Here is a 23,078-nt window from a genome sequence, read left to right on the forward strand (position 1 = left end):
GAGCATAATGCACAGAACAAACATGAGTCGCATTGTATATTTATTTATCAAAAAAATTAAATTAATTCTAAACCAAGAGAACTCACTTGAAACATTTGGAACATTGTCAGGAGTACATCAAAGTGAAACCACAAATAGAAACGGCATGAGATGATTTTTGTAAAAACCAGAATCTTGATTAGAATTACAATTTAATTAAACATGAATGGCGATTTTACAGCAGCGTCTGTTGTATGGACTTTGTGAAAATGGACCGAAATACTAGAATCTTTAAAGATGGTACTGGTAAACTCACCAACTATCTGCAACTTGATTGACCACAAACGTTAATACAAAGTTGGATGAGAATAATTCCCATCACCACACTGATATGGCAGGTCTGCAGGCACTTACTGCGCACATTGTGACATAAACATGTAAATGTTAAACACTTGTAACATGAGAGAACTTGTGAAATCGTCTGTTGTTTAACAGCACATATTTTTCCGCTCCTGGCTCAGAACACAGAGGGCCTTATGATTTAGGGTTGAAATTTGAAGCAAGACTCAAGGACTGGCCTTCGAGTGGGACAACAAAGAGTCGCTATCAGAACAGATTTTAAGTGGAACACCTTTGCTTTAAGAGTTGAATTAATGTAAGTATAAATGACATCTTCTGAAGCTTCAGGTGCATGCTGGTACATTACCTGATATTGGGGACTTTGAAATGTCTATATGATTGTCAGTCACACCATGAGAGAACATTTAATGCTCTCCCAATAAGTTGAATATTAAAATCCATTGGCCTTCTGAAAATGTAACCATTGAACATTTTTGATTTACATACGGTAAAACAGCAAGTGCAACTGATAGCCATCCAAATGAGCCTAAGCATGGCCAGATTACCGAACGGGCACGCAGGGCACATGTCCCCCATCCCCCCAAAAAACAAATACATTTGGGGTGTTGGGGCCCCACGAGGTCAGGGGCCCCCCAAATAGCATATGATAGAATAGCAGGAAATTTGCTTTAAAACTGCAACATTTTCTGAGCCTCATGGCAAAATGTGAACAAAAGCCTGATATAAGCTATAAAAAAGCAAATTTTTTCTCTGCCCCATGGCAAAAAGTGTAGAATTGCAGGAAATTAGCTTTAAAACGGCAACATTTTCTATTAGCCTCATGACAAATGTGTAAAATAGCATTATAAATGCCCGGAGGTCAGTGCCCTGGGGCCCCAAATGCGGTAGTATGGCCCTGAGCCTCAGCTGAAATGTAACAGCAAATAAAAAAAAATAAAAGCATTCAACCTCAATGTTCAGTCTCCAATCCCAGGGTCCATTGTCTATCCTGGACAGCCAACTTGACACTAGACAGGGAGAAATTGCCTCCTGTGCTGGAAATGTGCTTTTCATTCAGTTACAACACTGACATAGTTTTCTTAAACACTGGCCTACTAGCATCAGCCAGGTTGGAGAAATGTATATATGAGGGGACAGTTTGTTTGAGCAGGGGAAGTTCAATTTGTTGATGAGACACATTGTTGACCTTTGTGTGTTTTTTTTTTATGCCCCCCTTATAGACTTTTGAAACAACAGACGATAGTGGGGTCAAGCCTAGGTGACCGGCTGGTGGAGTGTTTATTTGGTCCCACATTTTTGGCTTTGGATTGGAAATGTTCACAACTGCTACCTTGATTGTGATCTGGGTGAATATTTCAAAGTCACTGTTAAAAAGTTGCTGATGTGATATATTATTTATATATATATATATATATATATATATATATATATATATATGATCCTTGTCTTTAAAACGAGCTATAGATAAACTCATTCTGTTACCTTTGGTCAAAAGCAAGGGACATGTGCAGTTATGAAACTGGCTTGGATTTCAACTGCTAACACTATTTTATCACCACATAGGCTGCATTTACACAGCCAGACCAATTGCTGATCTAATTGGTCAAAAGACCAATTAATGGAAAAAGATCAGAATTGGTCTGCTTTTAAAGGCAGCCCTATAGTGTCATATACAGTGCATTCGGAAAGTATTCAGACCCCTTCACTTTTTCCACATTGTTACATTACAGCCTTATTCTAAAATGGATGAAATGAAACATTTTCCTCATCAATCTACACACAATACACTATAATGACGAAGCGAAAACAGGTTTTTATAAATGTTTGCAAATGTATTAAACCTAAAAATCACTTATTTACATAAGTATTCAGACCCTTTGCTCTGTGACTCGAAATTGAGCTCAGGTGCATCCTGTTTCCATTGATCATTCTTGAGATGTTTCTACAACGTGATTGGAGTCCACTTGTGGTAAATTCAATTGATTGGACATGATTTGGAAAGGCACACACCTGTCTATATAAGGTCCCACAGTTGACAGTGTATGTCAGAGCAGAAACCAGGCCATGAGGTCAAAGGAATTGTCCGTAGAGCTCTGAGACAGGATTGTGTCAAGACACAGATCTGGGGAAGGGTACCAAAACATTTCTGCAGCATTGAAGGTCCCCAAGAACACAGTGGCCTCCATCATTCTTAAATGGAAGAAGTTTGGAACCACCAAGACTCTTCCTAGAGCTGGCCGCCTGGCCAAACTGAGCAATCGGGGGTGAAGGGCCTTGGTCAGGGAGGTGACCAAGAACCCGATGGTCACTCTGACAGAGCTCCAGAGTTCCTCTGTGGAGATGGGAGAATCTTCCAGAAGGACAACCATCTCTGCAGCACTCCACCAATCAGGCCTTTATGGTAGAGTGGCCAGACGGAAGCCACTCTTCAGTAAAAGGCACATGACAGCCCGCTTGGAGTTTGCCAAAAGGCACCTAAAGGACTCTCAGACCATGAGAAACAAGATTCTCTGGTCTGATGAAACCAAGATTAAACTCTTTGGCCTGAATGCCAAGCGTCATGTCTGGAGGAAACCTGGCACCATCCCTACGGTGAAGCATGGTGGTGGCAGCATCATGCTGTGGGGATGTTTTTCAGCAGCAGGGACTGGGAGACTAGTCAGGATTGAGGGAAAGATGAACAGAGCAAAGTACAGAGAGATCCTTAATGAAAACCTGCTCCAGAGCGCTCAGGACCTCAGACTGGTGCGAAGGTTAACCTTCCAACAGAACAATGACCCTAAGCATACAGCCAAGACAACGCAGGAGTGGCTTCGGGACAAGTCTCTGAATGTCATTGCCAGAGCCCGGACTTGAACCCGATCAAACATCTCTGGAGGGACCTGAAAATAGCTGTGCAGCGACGCTCCCCATCCAACCTGACAGAGCTTGAGAGGATCTGCAGAGAAGAATGGGAGAAACTCCCAAAATACAGGTGTGCCAAGCTTGTAGCGTCATACCCAAGAAGACTCGAGGCAGTAATCGCTGTCAAAGGTGCTTCAACAAAGTACTGAGTAAAGGGTCTGAATACTTATGTAAATGTGATATTTCCATTTTTTTATGTTTAATACATTTGCAATAATCTCTAAAAACCTGTTTTTGCTTTGTCATTATCCGGTATTGTGTGCAAATTGATGAGGGGAAAAAACGATGTAATTCATTTTAGAATAAGGCTGTATTGTAACAAAATGTGGAAAAAGTCAAGGGGTCTGAAGACCTTTTGAATAAACTGTATATACACAATGCTAATCAAGCTTGTAAATTTGTGTAGGTGTAGAAGGACAGCTGATTACCAGAATGTCTGATCGTTGCATAAACTAGAAGTTAAAATCCCAACGGACTATTTTAGGCCTAATATCATTTGAAGCAAGTCTGGGCAGAAGACCCTAACCAAACCCAGCCAGACTGGAATGAATTAACTGAACCTTATAACTGAAGCATAGGCACATAGGTGAACACCAAACCTCTTCTACTGCACTTAAGAGACTGACCCCATCCAGTGGGGTCACACAGGCAGCACATTGGACCACAGTAGAAATGTGTGATTCTCGCTCCCCCAAGTTCTCCACTGTGACATGTGGGGCCGGGCCCCCAATACTTTAAACAGTGCATTGTGGTCCTTGGCTGGCAGTGCCATGTAACTGAATGGCTTCTAAAAACCTATTCGATTCAGTTCAGTTAAATGATACACATGCCATACATACAGTATCTAAATACAGTATTTACAGGTTAAAATAATGTTTTGTAGTTTACAATATATCTTTGATTACCCAAGTGCCACATCTAACATTGGTGAATAATGTACTACCACACATAAATAGAATACCTAAGTCAGACTAAACGTAAAAAAAAAAACTTTTGAAACACACAGAAAAATAAGTAGTGCAATAAATGCAACGAATGGTAGCCAATACATTTGGTCCAAGGGGGCTAGTTAACCAATAGCCTCCAGCAACACTGTACAAGAGAGTTAATGGATCATTCTGATGACACTAAAACCTCCCAACTCAAACTGTACACGGTATTGCTAATTAAAAACACATCTAAAAAAGTAGTGCATTTTAACACACCCTCGGTCACCAGACAACTAGTTAAACACCAAACACATTTTTTTTAAAGAAAAAAAGTAATCCTTCACCTATTTTGAAAGTGTATGTATGAATGTGTTTGTGTGTATCGATTGTGCACAAACACACATTGCCCTCCGTCCTGTCCTGTGACCTACAGTGAGGGAAAAAAGTATTTGATCCCCTGCTGATTTTGCACATTTGCCCACTGACAAAGAAATGATCTGTCTATAATTTTAATGGTATATTTATTTGAACAGTGAGAGACAGAATAACAACAACAAAAATTTCAGAAAAACGCATGTCAAAAATGTTATAAATTGATTTGCATTTTAATGAGGGAAATAAGTATTTGACCCCCTCTCAATCAGAAAGATTTCTGGCTCCCAGGTGTCTTTTATACAGGTAACGAGCTGAGATTAGGAGCACACTCTTAAAGGGAGTGCTCCTAATCTCAGTTTGTTACCTGTATAAAAGACACCTGTCCACAGAAGCAATCAATCAGATTCCAAACTCTCCACCATGGCCAAGACCAAAGAGCTCTCCAAGGATGTCAGGGACAAGATTGTAGACCTACATAAGGCTGGAATGGGCTACAAGACCATCGCCAAGCAGCTTGGTGAGAAGGTGACAACAGTTGGTGCGATTATTTGCAAATGGAAGAAACACAAAAGAACTGTCAATCTCCCTCAGCCTGGGGCTCCATGCAAGATCTCACCTCGTGGAGTTGCAATGATCATGAGAACGGTGAGGAATCAGCCCAGAACTACACGGGAGGATCTTGTCAATGATCTCAAGGCAGCTGGGACCATAGTCACCAAGAAAACAATTGGTAACACACTACGCTGTGAAGGACTGAAATCCTGCAGCGCCCGCAAGTTCCCCCTGCTCAAGAAAGCACATATACATGCCCGTCTGAAGTTTGCCAATGAACATCTGAATGATTCAGAGGAGAACTGGGTGAAAGTGTTGTGGTCAGATGAGACCAAAATGGAGCCCTTTGGCATCAACTCAACTCGCCGTGTTTGGAGGAGGAGGAATGCTGCCTATGACCCCAAGAACACCATCCCCACCGTCAAACATGGAAGTGGAAACATTATGCTTTGGGGGTGTTTTTCTGCTAAGGGGACAGGACAACTTCACTGCATCAAAGGGACGATGGACAGGGCCATGTACCGTCAAATCTTGGGTGAGAACCTCCTTCCCTCAGCCAGGGCATTGAAAATGGGTCGTGGATGGGTATTCCAGCATGTCAATTACCCAAAACACATGGCCAAGGCAACAAAGGAGTGGCTCAAGAAGAAGCACATTATGGTCCTGGAGTGGCCTAGCCAGTCTCCAGACCTTAATCCCATAGAAAATCTGTGGAGGGAGCTGAAGGTTCGAGTTGCCAAACGTCAGCCTCGAAACCTTAATAACTTGGAGAAGATCTGCAAAGAGGAGTGGGACAAAATCCCTCCTGAGATGTGTGCAAACCTGGTGGCCAACTACAAGAAAGGTCTGACCTCTGTGATTGCCAACAAGGGTTTTGCCACCAAGTACTAAGTCATGTTTTGCAGAGGGGTCAAATACTTATTTCCCTGCAAATCAATTTATAAAATTTTTTACATGCGTTTTTCTGGATGTTTTTGTAGTTATTCTGTCTCTCACTGTTCAAATAAACCGACCATTACAATTATAGACGGATCATTTCTTTGTCAGTGGGCAAACTTACAAAATCAGCAGGGGATCAAATACTTTTTTCCCTCACTGTATAGAGGCCACGGTTCAGAGGTCAGGAGTTGAGGTTCAGATGAGGACCTCCACCATGTCGTTGTCCACCTCCTGTTGAGAGGCTGATGGGGGCTGGGGGTGGGACTGCACAGGGGCGCGCCTCTCCAGGGTACTGCTATGGAACACAGGCACATCTACAGACACACAGGGAGAAGGTTAGTCAACTGATCAAAGGGAACGTCTACCCCCAAAACAAAGACTCATCATAGTCCCCAATCCACATATAGAGCACGACTTTTGACCAGAGCCACATACAGTGCCTTCAGAAAGTGTTCATACCCCTTGACCTATTCAACATTTTGTTGTGTTACAGCCTGAATTCAAAATGGATTAAACAGATTTTTCCTCCTCACCCATCTACACACAATACCCCATAATGACAAAGTGAAAACATGTTTTTAGACAATTTAGCGCATTTATTGAAAATGAAATACAGAAATATATAATTTACATAAGTATTCAATACTTTGCAGAAGCACCTCTGGCAGTGATTACAGCTGTGAGTCTTTCTGGACCCCTGTAGCTCAGTTGGTAGAGCATGTCGCTTGCAACGCCAGGGTTGTGGGTTCGTTTCCCACGGGGGGCCAGTATGAAAATGTATGCACTCACTTAACTGTAAATCGCTCTGGATAAGAACGTCTGCTAAATGACTAAAAATGTAAATGTAAGTCTCTAAGAGCTTTCCACACCTGGATTGTGCAACATTTGGCCATTACTCTTTTCAAAATTCTTTAAGCTCTGTCAAATTGGTTGTTGATCATTGCTAGACAACCCTTTTCAGGTCTTGCCATAGATTTTCAAGCAGATTTAAGTCAAAACTGTAACTTGGCCATTCAGGAACATTCACTGGCTTCTTGTAAGCAGCTCCAGTGTAGATTTAGCCTTGTGTTTTAGGTTATTGTACTGCTGAAAGGTGAATTCATCTCCCAGGCTTTTGGTGGAAAGCAGACTGAAACAGGTTTTCCTCTAGGATTTTGCCTGTGCTTAGCCTCATTCTGTTTCTTTTTTATCCTGAAAAACTCTCCAGTCCTTATCGATTACAAGCATACCCATAACATGATGCAGCCACCACCATGCTTGAAAATATGAAGAGTGGTACTCTGCATTGTGTTTTTTGCCCCAAACATAACACTATGTATTCAGGACATTGTTATGCCACATTTGTTGGGAGTATTACTTTAGTGCCTTGTTGCAAACAGGATGCATGTTTGGAATATTTGTATCCTTTTCACTCTGTCAACTAGGTTAGTATTGTGGAGTAACTACAATGTTGTTGATCCATCCTCAGTTTTTTGCTATCACAGCCATTAAACTCTAACTGTTTTAAAGTCACCATTGGCCTCATGGTGAAATCCCTGAGCGGTTTCCTTCTTCTCCGGCAACTGAGTTAGGAAGGACACCTGTATCTTTGTAGTGACTGGGTGTATAGATACACCATCCAAAGTGTAATAAATAACTTCACCATGTTCAAAGGGATATTGAATGCCTGCTTCTACCAATAGGTGCCCTACTTTGTGAGGCATTGGAAAACCTCCCTGGTCTTTGTGGTTGATTCTATGTTTGAAATTCACTGCTCGTCTGAGGGACCTTACAGATAATTGTATGTGCAGGGTACAGAGATGAGGTAGTCCTGTTAAACACTAAAATCCTGTTAAACACTTATTGTGACTTGTTAAGCATATTTTTACTCCTGAATTTAATTAGGCTTTCCATAACAAAGGGGCTGAATACTTATTGACTCAAGACATTTCAGCTTTTCATTTTGTATTAATTTGTTTTAAAAAATCCACTTTTACATTATGGGGTATTGTGTGTAGGACAGTGACAAAAAAAAAAAAAAAAAAAGTTATACATTTAATATTCAGACTAACACAAAAAAATGTGGAAAAAGTCAAGGAATGTGAATACTTTCTGAAGGCACTGTAAGTGGTGCACTATAAAGGGAATAGGTGATTTACCTTAGAGAAAATAATATCCAGCACACTATATTTGATAGGATATTTGACCCCATATTACCCATCCAGAGCATCTGACCCACTCTCGCTTATCCACTTCCCCTCCAGCTACTGTATTGGTTTCATAACTCCACTTCTTTAAATGGTTGAAACAAATGTGTAGTTCCTAGATTATTTCTTGAATTAGTCTCGCAACACGTCAAAACAGATTTTAAACAAAACTCTATTTGTTCTTGGTTAGATCATTTTCCTAGAAACGATTCAGGTCAGTCTATTGCCTGAAGTGATGGGCCACACTAACAATCACAAGCGTTGTTTGCCATTCTGCAACGTTAGCACTCCACATTGCAGCGGCATCCTCGTGGGTCAGGTCTAGATTAATTCAACGTTTATATTTCTCAAATTGCAGACAGCAAACACTCAATATTAACTGGGTCTGACTCTGGACCCTAGTTAAAGGCTATAATTAAAGCCTATAATTAGGACCTGTGGTCAGGAAAAACCCCTGGCCCTACTTGTGTCCACGGCGGACTACAAAAAAAAATCTCTAATGTAATATACTGTAACATAGCCCTAAAGATGGCAGCTTGCCCTGTCCTACTGTACCTGCGATGCGGTCTGGTATGTAAACAGGGCTGGGGCTGGAGAGTCGGCTTGGCAGGGTCATGCTCTGCAGGGCTGGGGTGCTGGGCTTGCTGCTAGCCTCCTGACCCTGACCCTTGTCTGTCTGGGTGCAGCTGTCCCTGCTGCCTGTCTTAGAGTGGCCCGCTGTCAGGGGCAGGACTGGGGAGGGAGATGACGAGATGGACTCTGCCCTCAGAGAGTCAGTACGGTACTCTGGACCCAACAGAACTCCTGAGGGGAGGGAACAGAGGAGACCTGTAAGACATCTGGTGGTGCTGGGTTACCCATGACAAGCTCTCAAGTTTTTGTATTAACGCACATGGAAGCAAGTTGAAGTAGATAGTAAATAAGAACACATAGTACATTCATAATACACACAACAATTAAGCAGCATTCATTCAGTCCATACTGAAAATATCAAAATCTGAGTGAGCCAGCAGCAGAGCCAGCAGCACAGCACCATTGCATAATATTTAACTTCCCACCCTCCTTCAAGACCACGAGATTGTTATTCAGCCTGATGATTACTACTGAACTGTACATTCCATACCCACAGCTGACGACCATTCATGTCCTTGACACCCTCCACACCCATTTGTCTGTCCATCACCATGTTCTGACTAACACATCTCAGAGGCCTGTGAATCAACTTCCTGTACTCTCCCTGCCCTCTTCCTCCTAACCAGATTTCCAGCTGTTGTCCCTCTACCCTGCATCTGAAATTACACCCTATGCCCCTTACAGTGCACTACTTTTCACAAGAGCCCTAGGCTGAGTCTAGTCAAAAGTAGTGCACTATATGGTATATAAGGAATAATGTGTTATTGGAAATCTCCCCTCAAGTCTGCAGTTCCAGTATCTACCCCACTCAATTCAAATGTATCCATCAAATATAAGAAGGGGAAATTTAAATAGCCTTTGTCATGTGGCACATAGCACACAACATAACATGAAAACCAACAGCATTCCCACCCAAGCTGCCCTTCCAGCTGCTGTCCTTGCGCTCCTCTGTGATGGGCGAGCTGCTGAGGCCAAGGCTGTGGGAGAGCAGGCCAGAGCCACCCGTATTGACGATGGACATCAGGGATTTGGAGGGCCGCATGATGGCCTGGGCGTCCCGGTCCTTGCTGGGATCCTTCCTGGAACGCTGGTGGAGCACCTTGATCATGGCATCCTTCTCAATGATCTGGGCGTGCAGGTTCTTGATCCTGTGGGACGGGACATGAGTACAGTTATTCAAATAAAAGGAAGTAAAACATCCTGTAATGTGCAGACTGCATTAAATGTACCGTAGGGACTTCTTTTGTGTTCTGTATGATCAGTGAGAACAATGAGAGTTATAGACTGGGTTTGACTGGGGTCATGGTTACTTTGCTGTACTGAGGTTATGGGGGTAGGGTAAGTGGTCGTGTTAGGCTGATAAGGATAGTATCTGTACAGTGGTTTGTACAGAATACATTTAATATTATATCAAATGTATAGGTTAAACACTTCTCCAGGCATTTTGAAGATCTGTTGATCTGAATAGACTTGCGAAAATGTGTCTCAAAAACACAGCTATTTACCTGCTCTCCATGTCTAGACAGCGGCGGTTGGCCATGAGGATCTCCTCCTCCTCCTTCTGGATACGAGCCTCCACTGACAGCTGCTGCTCATAGCTGCTGCTGGGGGAGTGGCTTATCACCGACGACAACGTGTCCCTCTGGGTGGCGACAGAGGCGGCGGCGTCCAAGGCAAACTGCCTCATGACGCTCTCCTCCAGGTATTTCTGCTCCCACTTGGTCATGTCTGCCTCCAGGGCCAGGATTCTCTCCTCCTTCTCCCTCAGGTGCTCCATCAGGGCCGTGGCACTGTACTCCTGACCACTGCTGCTGCTCTGGGAGCCCCCTTGTCTCTGGATGGGGGAGGGGAGACAATGGGGGTGGAAGGTATGGTCGTCGGTAAACCTCACAATTATTCAAGAGCTCAACCACCATCCAATTGAGCCATCAACTCGCAGTCACAGGCACTGATGCATTTGTATTACAAATACACACAATTGCTGCCTACCAACACTGGCTGGTAGAGAGGCAGGGCTCCAAGTCTGTCTGTAGTCTTTGTTGACCAGGCAGTCTGTCTGCTCCCAAAGGCTTGAATGAAATATACATACGGCTGCTCTTCCTCTCTCTCTCCCTTCCCAGACAGAACCTCTGGTGTTCTGTCAGCTGCAACCTTTCCCCCACATTCCCAGCATCCCCCTGGCCTGGAGGACCTGGCTGCGCTCTAGTAATGGGTAAACATTCTGTGGTGCTCCGCTTGGACACACAGGAAGAGACAATGAAATTTATGGAAGATAATATTTTGGGACTGGGAGAGGGAGAGCCTGAAATTCTGGGTCAGGACACCCTGCTAACGCTGACTGCAGCTGAGACACTGCTTTGTCTCCAAGTGTCTTTAACACACTGTGCATGTCTCACCTGCTGCATGCGCAGTGACTCCAGCTCCCTTTCCAGCCGCGTGCGTAAGCGGTGCTCCAGCTGCTCTCTCTTCTCACAGGCAGCCTGGAGCTGGGCCAGAGCCTGCTGCATGCGCTCCACCTTCTCCACATACACCTGCTTCTTCTTCAGCTGCAGAGAGACAAAACACAGACAGTATGTGGTCAGGGCACAGAAAGGAAGTAGACAGGAAGTAGGGGGTCTGCATTCCATTACAGAAACCTGCTCCCCTTTTAGCCCGACTTGTCCCCTTCTGACTGGGTTGGTGAAAGCAATAGTTTCACCTTATTTGCGCCACAATATAATTGCTCTCACCTATTCAGTCATATTAGGTATTTGACGAGGAGTTAAATACGGCCAGGGAGGAGACAGGGAAACAGGTGAGACTTTGTTTCATCCCTTGCCCCCTTTCCTCCAAACCAGTAGAGGCTCCTCTGAGGAGGAAGGGGAGGACCATCCTTCTCAGTGAATTTCATTTAAAAAAAAAAAAGTAAAACATTGAAAAAGTTATCAATTTTAGATAAAAATATACTAAATATATTCACGTCACCAAATAATTTATTAAAACACTGTTTTGCAATAAAGTCTACAGTAGCCTCAACACCACTCTGTAGGGTAGCACCATGGTGTAGCCGGAGGACAGCTAGCTTCCGTCCTCCTCTTGGTACATTGACTTCAATACAAAACCTAGGAGGCTCTTGGTTCTCACCTCCTTCCATAGACTTACACAGTAATTATGACAACTTCCAGAGGACGTCCTCCAACCTATCAGAGCTCTTGCAGCATGAACTGACATGTTGTCCACCCAATCAAAGGATCAGAGAATTAATCTAGTAATGAAAGCATAAACTACAGCTAGCTAGCACTGCAGTGCATAACATGTGGTGAGTAGTTGAGTCAAAGAGAGAGAAAGACAATAGTTAATTAATTTATTCAAAAATTAAGGAGAAGCGAGAGAGTGTCATTTCTTTTCACTTTCAGTTTCACTTACTTAGCTAGAAAATGCAGCTGGCTAGTTTAGTTACTCAAACACCCGGCTCAAACAGAGGGATGCTATGTTAGCTAGCTGGCTATGACTATCCAACAACACTGGAACCCTTCGAAGTAAGCAAGGTAAGCTTTTGGTTTTATTAATTTATTGCCACCGGGGCCCGCCGGTGTAACGCTTACTGACTATACACTGTAACATTACTGCATGATTGTAGCGGGTTTACTAACGCATTAGTTATATTAGCTATGTTGACTAAGACATTACTTTAGCTAATATGGGGACAACGATGTAGGCTGTGTGTAACGGTTATGACATGGTTTGGCTTGGAAATGTTTTTTCAACTTGTCACATATAGCTGATGTGTTGTTCATTTAAGTCCACAAACGAAGGGAAAAGGTGAGAGGAGAGTGCATAGAGGCGAGAAGGAATACAACGTGGCTGCTATGAAAGTGAACTGTGTTTATGACTGATCAGGGGTGTATTCATTCTGCCGATTCTGTTGAAAAACGTTTCTTAAACGGGGATAAAAATACCAGAATTTGTCCAATAGAAACTCTCGTTTGCAACTGTTGAACTAATGATTACACCCTAGATAAGCTAGATGCAGGCAAGAGCGTGCAAGGCGGTATTGAATGTGTCACTGTCTATCCATGTGTCACTGTCTGTCATCTCAAATGTTTCTCTCGACCTGTGTGCACCTACAGTATGTTGTAAACTTTCATTCATAGTCTAGGTTGTAGCAACCTCATGATTGGTATAGGGGAAATGTGAGTATCATGTAGTAGCCTAAACCTATCGATGTTATATTGAACTGGGTGAATGGAATATGAATGACAGTCATCCAACATGCTGTAATAGAAATAAGGCCATGCTCATTAAAAAAAAAAGTTGTCCTCCCTCATCATAAACGGCACTGACCGCCACTGCTCCAAACAACCCCCACCCAGTGACCAACCCCAACAGCCCACTCCAAGATAATGCAGTTATTGTGTACCCAATGCCTATGTCTCAAAGTCCCTCTGCACTGCAGCCCCTTTGAACTGCAGCAGGAGCTATAACTGTGGCTCCACTCAATGGACTGATTTAGCTCAGGGAGACTCTCTGTAAAGAAAGAGAGGAAAAGAGAGAAAGAGGGAGAAATAGAGAAGCATATACAATGTTCCCACACAGAGGAGAGAGAGAGCAGGCAAAGAATCTGGCCCTGTTCAGAGCTCTTTCATGGCAAATATAAAACTCCATCTCAACAGCCTTTGTTCGGGGAAACAAGCAGGCGTTTGTGGTGGTGCCGGGCAGAAGAAGCGGAGCAGCCCTGTGCTTTTTAGGACACTACCGGTCCGTTTCCCGCTCCACTCAGCCCCCTGGCTAACTGGCCCTCTGGGCTGTGGCCAGGCTATTTCAGACACATTACCAGCCAACCAACAGAACCAACCAGCCAGGGGCATCAATGCTCGGAGCAGCTCCAGTTTTCCACAGGGGAGTTCTGTCCAGGCCCACACAAGGCCACAGAGGCCTTTTGCATTCCTCTGGCCTCTAGCAGGCTAGACCAGGGGCAGGGGTGATCTAGCCTCTAGTCATCAGGGACAGCTATCTGCTCACTGTAGTGGGACATACTGATCTTATCAGAAACACTGACTTCTGAGGGAAGCAACTTCAAAGAGGAAGGAGCTTTATTTTTGGGATTGTTTGTAGTTTTCACTGTTTTGGATCTGAGGACTAGTAGCAGTTGCTTCGTTAACAAGAAATTATGTTTTGAGTAAATGTAAACCCACTTTGCAGTCTTCGATCTTACCTTCTAAACAGTGCAAACCAACCCCATGGATGACAACTGAACACATACCAGACCCTGTCATCAGCCAATAATGTAATCAATACCAGGTGATAGGATGGATGACATGGTGACACAACCAGAGAAAGACAGGGAAGATAGCTAGACCATTTTACACTCAACAGAAAGTCATGCCTATGCTTGTCCATCAGGGGGCATAAATATACCCTCGAACTTAACCTCTCGTGGACAGATAAAACGGCGAGAATCTGTCAAGGCTATGTGATTATGAGCAGCAGTAGTTCCTGGTTTTGGGTTTTCGTCGTTGATTATTTGGACAAATCAGGATTGGGTGAAGGTGATTTTCAAGCCGTGTGCGGATGATAAGAGGTTTCCACTAGATTCCACATCCACAAATTCAAAATTGTCTATCGTAAAATTCATGAAAACAGGCATTTGCTTTTTGGCCATGATAAACATGGGTGAAATTAGCAGAAGGGAGGGGTTTGGCCGAGAGTTTCCGTTTGCGAGGGAGGAGACTTCGCTTCCTTCCTTTTCACAAAGGTAATCATAATTGTTATTGACATCCCCCCAGAAGAAAAAAGGAATTGACAAACTTTCGTGATAGAACTTTACTTCTGGGTAACCGAGATTACGTCGAGCTCAATCAACTGAACTCATGCCAGGATGAACTCAAGTATCCAAGACATTTCTTATATCACCTATTCAAATCAAATTTTATTTGCCACATGCGCCGAATAAAACAGGTGTAGACCTTACAGTGAAATGCTTACTTACAAGCCCTTAACCAACAATGCAGCTTCATGAAGCAACAGTGAGAACATTATGATACATAAAGCTTGTTAGACTAAGTAAGATCCTCACCTCTTCCTCTAGTTTGACTACTTTGGCCTGGGCGTTGTTGAGAGCCTGATCTCTGATCTCGATGTGTCGTCTCTGGTCGTCCGTGGTGGAGCGCAGGGCGTTCAGCTCTATCTCCAGCTTCTCCTTCTCACGCACCGTCTCTTTGTCTGGGAGACACATACACAACACACTGAAGACTAGCCCTCTGAAGAAGGGATCTTCCTTTCATTTACTAAAGTAGTTATGTCATGAGCTTACTTTTTGCTCTGATGAAGGTCTGATGACCGAAAGCTCTGCCTAACAAATGTAAAATTGTACATTGATCCTGAGTGTGTGAAGGTTCCTTTTCATTTCAATGAGCTTACTTTCTTAAATGACACTGCCCATATGAACTAAACATCGTAAACTATGTGTTTTGTGTGTGTGTCATTTTTGGTAAAGGCCCAGTGCAGTCAAAAATGTAGTTTTCCTGTGTTTTATATACACTGAGTATACAAAACATTGTATAAAATGTTTTCCATGACATAGACTGACCAGGTAAAAGCTATGATCCCTTATTGATGTCACCTGTTAAATCCACTTCAATCAGTGTAGATGAAGGGGAAGAGACAGGTTAAAGGTTTTTTAAGCCTTGAGACAATTGAGACATGGATTGTGTACGTGTGCCATTCAGAGGGTGAACAGGCAAGACAAAATATTTAAGTGCCTTTAAACAGGGTATGGTAATAGGTGCCAGGCGCACCAATTTGTGTCAAGAACTGCAACGCTGCTGGGTTTTTCACGCTCAACAGTTTCCCGTGTGTATCAAGAATGGTCCACCACCCAAAGGACATCCAGCCAACTTGACACAACTGTGGGAAGCATTGGAGTCAACATTGGCCAGCATCCTTGTTGAAAGCTTTCAACACCTTGTAGAGTCCATGCCCCGACAAATTGAGGCTGTTCTGAAGGCGAGGGCGGGGGCGGGGGCAAGGGGGTGCAACTCAATATTAGGAAGGTTTTCCTAATGTTTGGTATACCCAGTGTATATTTCCACAGTATGAGGTTGGAAAAATACTGTGAAATTGTGAAAATTATGATAATGCCCTTATAGTGTAAGAGCTGTTTGAAAAGACAGCCTGACATTTCTGCCTGTTTTGGTGGGATGGAGTTTTGGCCTGCTTGGTGACATCACCAGGCGGTACATTTGTTAATAGACCAATAAGAAAGAGAGTTCCAAACCTCTCTGCCAATAAAAGCTAGTTTTCAGGTTTCCCCTCTCCACTCAAACCACTCCCAGACAGTCCTAGCAAAATGTATCTTTGCTAAAAAGCTATTTTTGTTTATTTTCAAACATTTTAATTGAACACAATCACAGTAAGGTACTTCATTGTTAACCAGAAATGATTTGATATTGAGATAAAAATGGCTGCATTGGACCTTTAAAAACAGTGACTTGAATGACATTTCTAGTGGATATGTAGTGTTCTACAGTACATGTACCACAGACCCTTTGCCTGGTTATGTTCCTAACTGATGAGGCCACACAGAGGTATGTTCAGAGTGGATGTAGAATGTTGGAGAGGCCTGGCCTGGTGTTCCCTGGTAGCTGTGTTAGTGATGTACTCACTCTGGGTGAGTAGCTGAGAGATGGTCTTGCGGTTGTCTTCCGATCCCTCACACTCCTTAGCAGCTAGCTGCTTGTTGGCAGTTTCCATTCGCTCTGCAACAGAGAATGTCATTGCCAAAGTCAGGTCAGAGCCAGCCTGAGGGTCTAGTGGCCAAAGAGACACACTCTGAGCACACACAAATGCCTGTGAACACACACATGCATGCAAACTTGTGCGCGCGCACACAAAGGCATACACAAATATGCTCTAATTCTCATAAATCAAATCTTTGCAGGAAATTAGATCATAAAATGGCAAGACACATGTTCAAACTGGGGAATTAAGCTCCTTAAAGAGAACACTGTTAAACTCTTTGCAGAGTTGCACATTCAATGTGGTCATCCTCTAGTTAATATGCAGGATATGCATGGTATGTATGGGGATTTTGGTGCTATTAAACAGCTCAATCAGACTTTCAACATACAGCTCTGTGATTGTGTAAATGTAGCCATACAGACAGAGGGGCCATGGATTTAAGTGAATATGGAGGTGGAGGGAATTCACAATCCTCTGAAGAGAATTTAATAGGCCTGGACTCGGAGTCGACGTGGAACTTAAGTTCTTAAGATCCCAGCCTTCGTTCCACGCACATAAAACGCCTTGGGGCCCGGTTGCTCGGCAAAATGGAGAAAACAAAAATAAAACAATAACTTCACATGCACACATTTCCCCGCAGAGGGAGAGGAGGAGGTCCTCATTCTCTAATGGAGTCAGGAGAAAATTGGCCTGAAACAAAACAGGCCATTATTTCTGGTCCAAACGTTAAAATAATATTTAGTTGAGTGTTAAGTCAACCAGGCTGGGCCATGAAACATCCACAGAGAGCATTCCTGAAACAAATATTCAGATGTTCCATTTCCATTCCCTGTGTTTCTCGAAACAGAACAATGAGTGGGATATACATTTACCCTAAACCCACGAAAGTGAAGCGAGATATCCATTTCACATGTATAAGGCTGCCAATACGATAGGAGAAAAAAAAGAGAGGAAGGAGAGACCTAAAAAAAGGTTTCTTTGCGATTTGTTGTAAAAGCATGGAATCTCTCCATGGACCGGGCTAGGCAGAGAGCCAGGGAGCCATGGACCCGATCTGGGCAGGGAGCCATGAATGGAGGTTTTTCTTTCCTCTGCAGGACTGAAGAGCTTAGTGAGGTAGAAAGTAGAGACATGAAACTGCCCCCACCCACTGGGCTTCCGCTCAGCACTTCGTACAGAAACAGAGAGTGAAGATTGGAACTCTAAGGGTCTTTGGTCTTCTTTATAGTAAGGTATGAAGTTGAGACTTTGGACTGCCTGTAAACACTAACATATCCCATTGATTGATCATATTGATTCATTAACAGATCAACCAATTGATTGCTCTTTTACTTTTGCTCAGTACTTTTTCTCTGTGCCACAGTCAATGCACAGTAGTACCATTATGAACAAGACCAGTTTCAACATCACATCACTGTAAAATGCTCATAAACCGGACCAGACGAAATTGGTGAAAGCTGGATATCTCCAAGTCCTCAGAAAATCCATTCAAATCAAACATACCAGTGCAATCAATGCAAACACAGCTTCTAAACATGAATAAATACTACTGAACAAATATGCAGGCAACGCTATTGAGGTATCCCAAATCTAATGCAGAAAGGACACAAACCACACACTTACCTCCTAAAAAGTTTTTTTTATTTTTTTTTTTATAAATGTAGCTTGGAATAGGTTTCATCTACTGCCATAAATCCATGAACAGGTATCCTTTGAACATTAAACTATTATTTTGACCAGCAGGACCTGGTAACCTACATAATGGATATGTATGCATGCCATGGACATTCCAGCTGATTGTGACCTAATACCTCTGAGGTCCCTGTTGAAGTCGTGCAGCCTGCGCACCTCCAGCTCCAGCTTGTTCCTCATGGTCTTCTCCAGAGCCTCCCTTTTAGTGGATGACTTGGCCAGGTTTTCGTAGGCCTCAGACACCAACGTGATCTCTGTCTCCAACTGACCAGGGAGAGAGAGAGAGAGAGAGAGGGGGGGGGGGGAGTTATGCCCAATTCCAAATCCACCCCTAGCCACTTGTGTGGATCTAAAAGGATTGGATGGGTGTAAGCAGTATGGCAGAAGAGGGAAAGGTGGAAATATAACCACACTTCTTATAGCCATCCAAACGTTTCAGATCTACATGAAGTGCCCAACATAGTGACTCTCAGGGTTGTAACAGATTACAAAAAAACTAACTATAATCAGTTACATTACCAGCAAAAATATTGTAATCAGATTACAGATACTTTTGAAAAACTAGATGATTACTTCTAGGATTCGTTTTAAATTCAGAAATTATTTGACACCTTTCTGTTTTCAACATTGAAAAAAGGCGCAAGCTTAAATTTGTTCCGCCTGAGCCAGTGTGATCACAAATCAGAGACCACTATGATGACACACCAAATGCATTTGATGGGATCGCAGGAAAAGACCAGGAATGGGCTTTTGTAGGCTACAGTCCAAGATGTGTCTTCCAATGGTGCAACTGCTGTCGGCTATGGAGGACTAAAAGTGCCACAATTAAATAAATAAATACACCATTAAATAATTACTTAAATGTGTCATTAATTAATTAAAATTAGAATTAAATACATAAATGTGTAATTAAATGTATCATTAATTAATTCAAATACCGATTCATTTTATGTAAAATACATATATAATTATTTCACTATTTACATTTACATTTCATGATCCTGCATTGCAGTGATTCATGAATTACTTAAAACTGTCAAACTGACCCATCAAAGTCAGTGGGCGGGGCTAACGCGAATCTAGTCTGATCCATTGCTTTGGTCTTAAGTAGAGTAGGCCAACCTGGATAGAGACAATGGAGGATCTCCGTGAACTTTCCAGGGAGTTGGTTAGAGACATTTTAAACTTAGCAGAGGATGTAGAAGCAGGACCTGCTGACATTATCCGGAATTGATTTGTCTTGGCTTGATGCAGAGGGTAACCAATCAGGCGTTAGGTTCCGCCTACCAACTTTTGATGGGTCAGTTTGACAGTTTTAAGTAATTCATGAATCACTGCAATGCAGGATCATGAAATGTAAATGTAAATAGTGAAATAATTATATATTTATTTTACATAAAATGAATCGGTATTTGAATTAATTAATGATACATTTAATTACACATTTATGTATTTAATTCTAATTTGAATTAATTAATGACACATTTAAGTAATTATTTAATGGTGTATTTATTTATTTAATTGTGGCACTTTTAGTCCTCCATAGTCGGCATCCAAAGATTATTTAATTTGAATAAATGCTTGGAGGTAAGGATGACAGCAATGGTCTAGCCTACGGGTGATACGGATATCACTTATTATTGATAGCTTGCCTACATAGAGCATTGATGTGATTCCCACGGCTGCTCTCTCATTTAGCTATTTGCACCTAGGGCTGTTGCGGTGAGCATATTACCGCCACACCGGCAGTCATGAGTCATAACCGCAGTCAAATTCCACGTGACCATTGAGTCACCGTAATCTCCTTTTATGTACTCTGGACATGCGTTGGTGTACCCAACTCGCTAACGACCGTCAGGCCGCTAATGCCCTGAGCTCGGTTTACCAAAAGCATCTTAAGGCTATGTTCATGTTAGAACCTTAAGAGCATCGTTAAATCTCCAAGCAGTTTCAAAAAACTATCCTTACTAAAGTTGCTCTTGAAAACGCTCTTTAACGACTGCCTCAGACCACTCGTAGAACCGTTAAGTACGTTGTCAGATGCTTTTTTTGCCCTTCCACGTCACTTTATACACAGAAGATCTATGCTAAGCACAAAATCAAGATGTTTATCTGTCTTTCTGTTACCCTGATAACTTCAGAGACGAATGTAACAGTGACTACAAATACAAAGTTGCCTATTTCTTTGCATAACAAGTGAAGGATATAAATGAAAACGGAGATGACTGTATTAAAAGATAAATACAGTATAGGCTACATAGACCTATATTTTAGAATGATAATGAAATAAATGTCATGTTAATTTAATTGTTTTTTTTAGCTATTTATAGGCTAATGTCAAATTTTTAACATGATGTGTAATGTGCACAATGATGTGCCAAATCTTGATTAAGTGCATTATTATTGATTAAGCATTAGAATAAGCTGCCTCAATATTTGTAGCCATATGTGATATAACTCTAGGAGCTGATCCGTCATCAGTATTGTGGAATAATTATAATGTTAAGGTAAGATTGGAAAGGGAGAACGCTGATCCGAGAGCAGTGCTTCCTTTCTTTCGATCCTTTCGGTATCGACACATGCCTCAACGACGTACTTAGCGAACATTCTCTCTGTGTGGTGTTTTGGGAAACGCATGTTACATTTTCAGCCGTTGTAGCAAAGATGCATAGTTAAAACACTCGTAAGCCTAAATTCCATCGCTATCGGGAAACCGGGTCCTGGTACTCAGCGCTCTATTGTCCTTCTAACCACTCGGACATCAATGCAAATGCAATCGAAACATGACATCAAACACCCACCACTGTGCGTTTCCATCTCCTCCTCCATTCCGTTCTTGAGTGCGCAGAGAGAGGGGCTGTCAACAGTTTAATGAAATATGTTTTGTTGTGAAAACATGTTACTATCGATGTTCCCGAACAGATTTCACTTGGTTTCCCAAATTAAGCACTGGGTAGCTGCAGGAACAGGGTTGGAGAGCCCATGGCATACAGAGTCTGGGCGGAATATCACCACCTGTCGCGCAGCGAGAGGCTGCATGCTTCTCAAACAGTGATTGATGCGTGGAGTGAAATAAGTGTTCTTAAAAACCCAGACATTTCTATATGCAATCCCGTGTGAAAGCAGAGTTTTGATGGTTGCCACTTTAAAGAGGAGGATCCCAGCTGATACTATTTTATTTATCAGCTGCTAATATTAAGCAAGGCAAGATTTAATTGAGAAAAGACTGATAGGTGAAAATATGATCACTTGATGAGAAAAAAAGAGTGTGCAGCCTGAGGAAAGGAACCGAGCACAAGCTTTTTTTTGCAACTTTTTCAAATCATCAATAGCCTATAGTCGCATCTTGCAGCCCATATATGGTTTTGATTTCTAAGACATTCTAAGGTTTGCATCATTCACAACTAAAGTTGCCAAATAACTCAAACTCTAGCATATAGGACCTGTTTCAAATGATCACTTTTACACTCAACATATCTACTTCATATGAGCGCTCACTCCGGAATGGGAAGAATATTTTTTCTATTTTATTCAGCTAAGTTAAATTATATTCTTATTATTATAAAATCATATAATATAAAATAATGTACAAGATTATAAGCATATCTTGTCTGCGAAATTAACTAGCCTACAGCCTATGGCATGGTGTATACCCAGATAACATGCAGTAGGCCAACTCATATTCTGTTCTTCTGAAATACATTTTCTTCATATCATAATGTTTCTTTAGACCTGCCTAAAATAAATAATGGATTTATTGTGATTGTGTATATTAAATTGATTTATTAGACTTTTTTCAATGTAGATGTTCCAAAGATGTGCATCAGCGGCTTGTATGCGAATTAATGGTCAATCAGTGGTGGAAAAAGTACCCAATTTTCATACTTGAGTAAAAGTAAAGATATCTTAATAGAAAATGACTCAAGTAAAAGTGAAAGTCACCCAGTAAAATCCTACTTGAGTAAAAGTCTAAAAGTATTTGGTTTTAAATATACTTAAGTATCAAAAGTAAATGTAATTTCTAAAATATACTTAAGTATCAAAAGTAAAAGTATAAATAATTACAAATTCCTTATATTAAGCAAACCAAAAGGCACCATTTTCTTGTTTTTTTAGATAGCTAGGGGCACGCTCCAACACTCAGACATAATTTATAAACGAAGCAGGTGTTTGAGTGAGTCTGCCAGATCAGAGGCAGTTGGAATGACCAGGTATGTTCTCTTGATAAGTGTGTGAATTAGACAATTTTCCTGTTCTGCTAAGCATTCAAAATGTAACGAGTACTTTTGGGTGTCAGGGAAAATGTATGGAGTAAAAAGTACATAATTTTCTTTAGGAATGTAGTGAAATAAAAGTAAAAGTTGTCAAAAATATAAATAGTAAAGTACAGATACCCCAAAAAACTACTTAAGTAGTACTTTCAAGTATTTTTACTTAAGTACTTTACACCACTGTGGTCAATTACTGTGAGACTGGCCTGCATTTACATGACAATAACCGGCCAACCAAATGTTATGACCGCCACAGCCCTATTTGGGCCTTACGGATTGTGGTTGTTGTGGATGACTGTTCACAAATGTATATGTGTATTTTAACCCAATAGCCTAATGGTTGAATTGAAGAAGTTTAAGCTGCCCATCAATCATTGTTTTTGCGACCAGGGGTGTATTCATTACGGAAACCGTTTAAGAATCAATTGGAAGCAAACAGAGCAAAACAAGAGTTTCTATTGGACAAATTCAGGTAGATCCGTTCCCGTTTTGTTCCGTTTGCTTCCATTTAAGAAACGTTTTGGAACAGAATCAGCATA

At 41.9% G+C, this 23,078-nt stretch overlaps 1 protein-coding gene across 3 annotated transcripts in view; it reads right to left on the minus strand.

Annotated features, from left to right (window-relative positions):
* Nucleotides 1-22: 22 nt before the first annotated feature.
* Nucleotides 23-23,078, minus strand: part of amot (angiomotin) — a 50,162-nt gene continuing 27,106 nt past the window's right edge. For all 3 annotated transcript variants that reach the window (XM_084177843.1, XM_084177842.1, XM_084177841.1), the window contains 8 exons: nt 18,388-18,532; nt 16,501-16,593; nt 14,913-15,058; nt 11,254-11,403; nt 10,363-10,691; nt 9,770-10,005; nt 8,780-9,028; nt 23-6,352 (listed from right to left, as the gene is read on the minus strand). In XM_084177843.1, coding sequence (XP_084033969.1) covers nt 6,234-6,352; nt 8,780-9,028; nt 9,770-10,005; nt 10,363-10,691; nt 11,254-11,403; nt 14,913-15,058; nt 16,501-16,593; nt 18,388-18,532 — 1,467 coding nt within the window. In that variant the 3' untranslated portion in view covers nt 23-6,233. The remainder of the gene's footprint in view (nt 6,353-8,779; nt 9,029-9,769; nt 10,006-10,362; nt 10,692-11,253; nt 11,404-14,912; nt 15,059-16,500; nt 16,594-18,387; nt 18,533-23,078) is intronic.

Source organism: Coregonus lavaretus (genome assembly GCF_964263955.1).
Source record: "Coregonus lavaretus genome assembly, chromosome: 15".
Lineage (NCBI taxonomy): Eukaryota > Metazoa > Chordata > Actinopteri > Salmoniformes > Salmonidae > Coregonus > Coregonus lavaretus.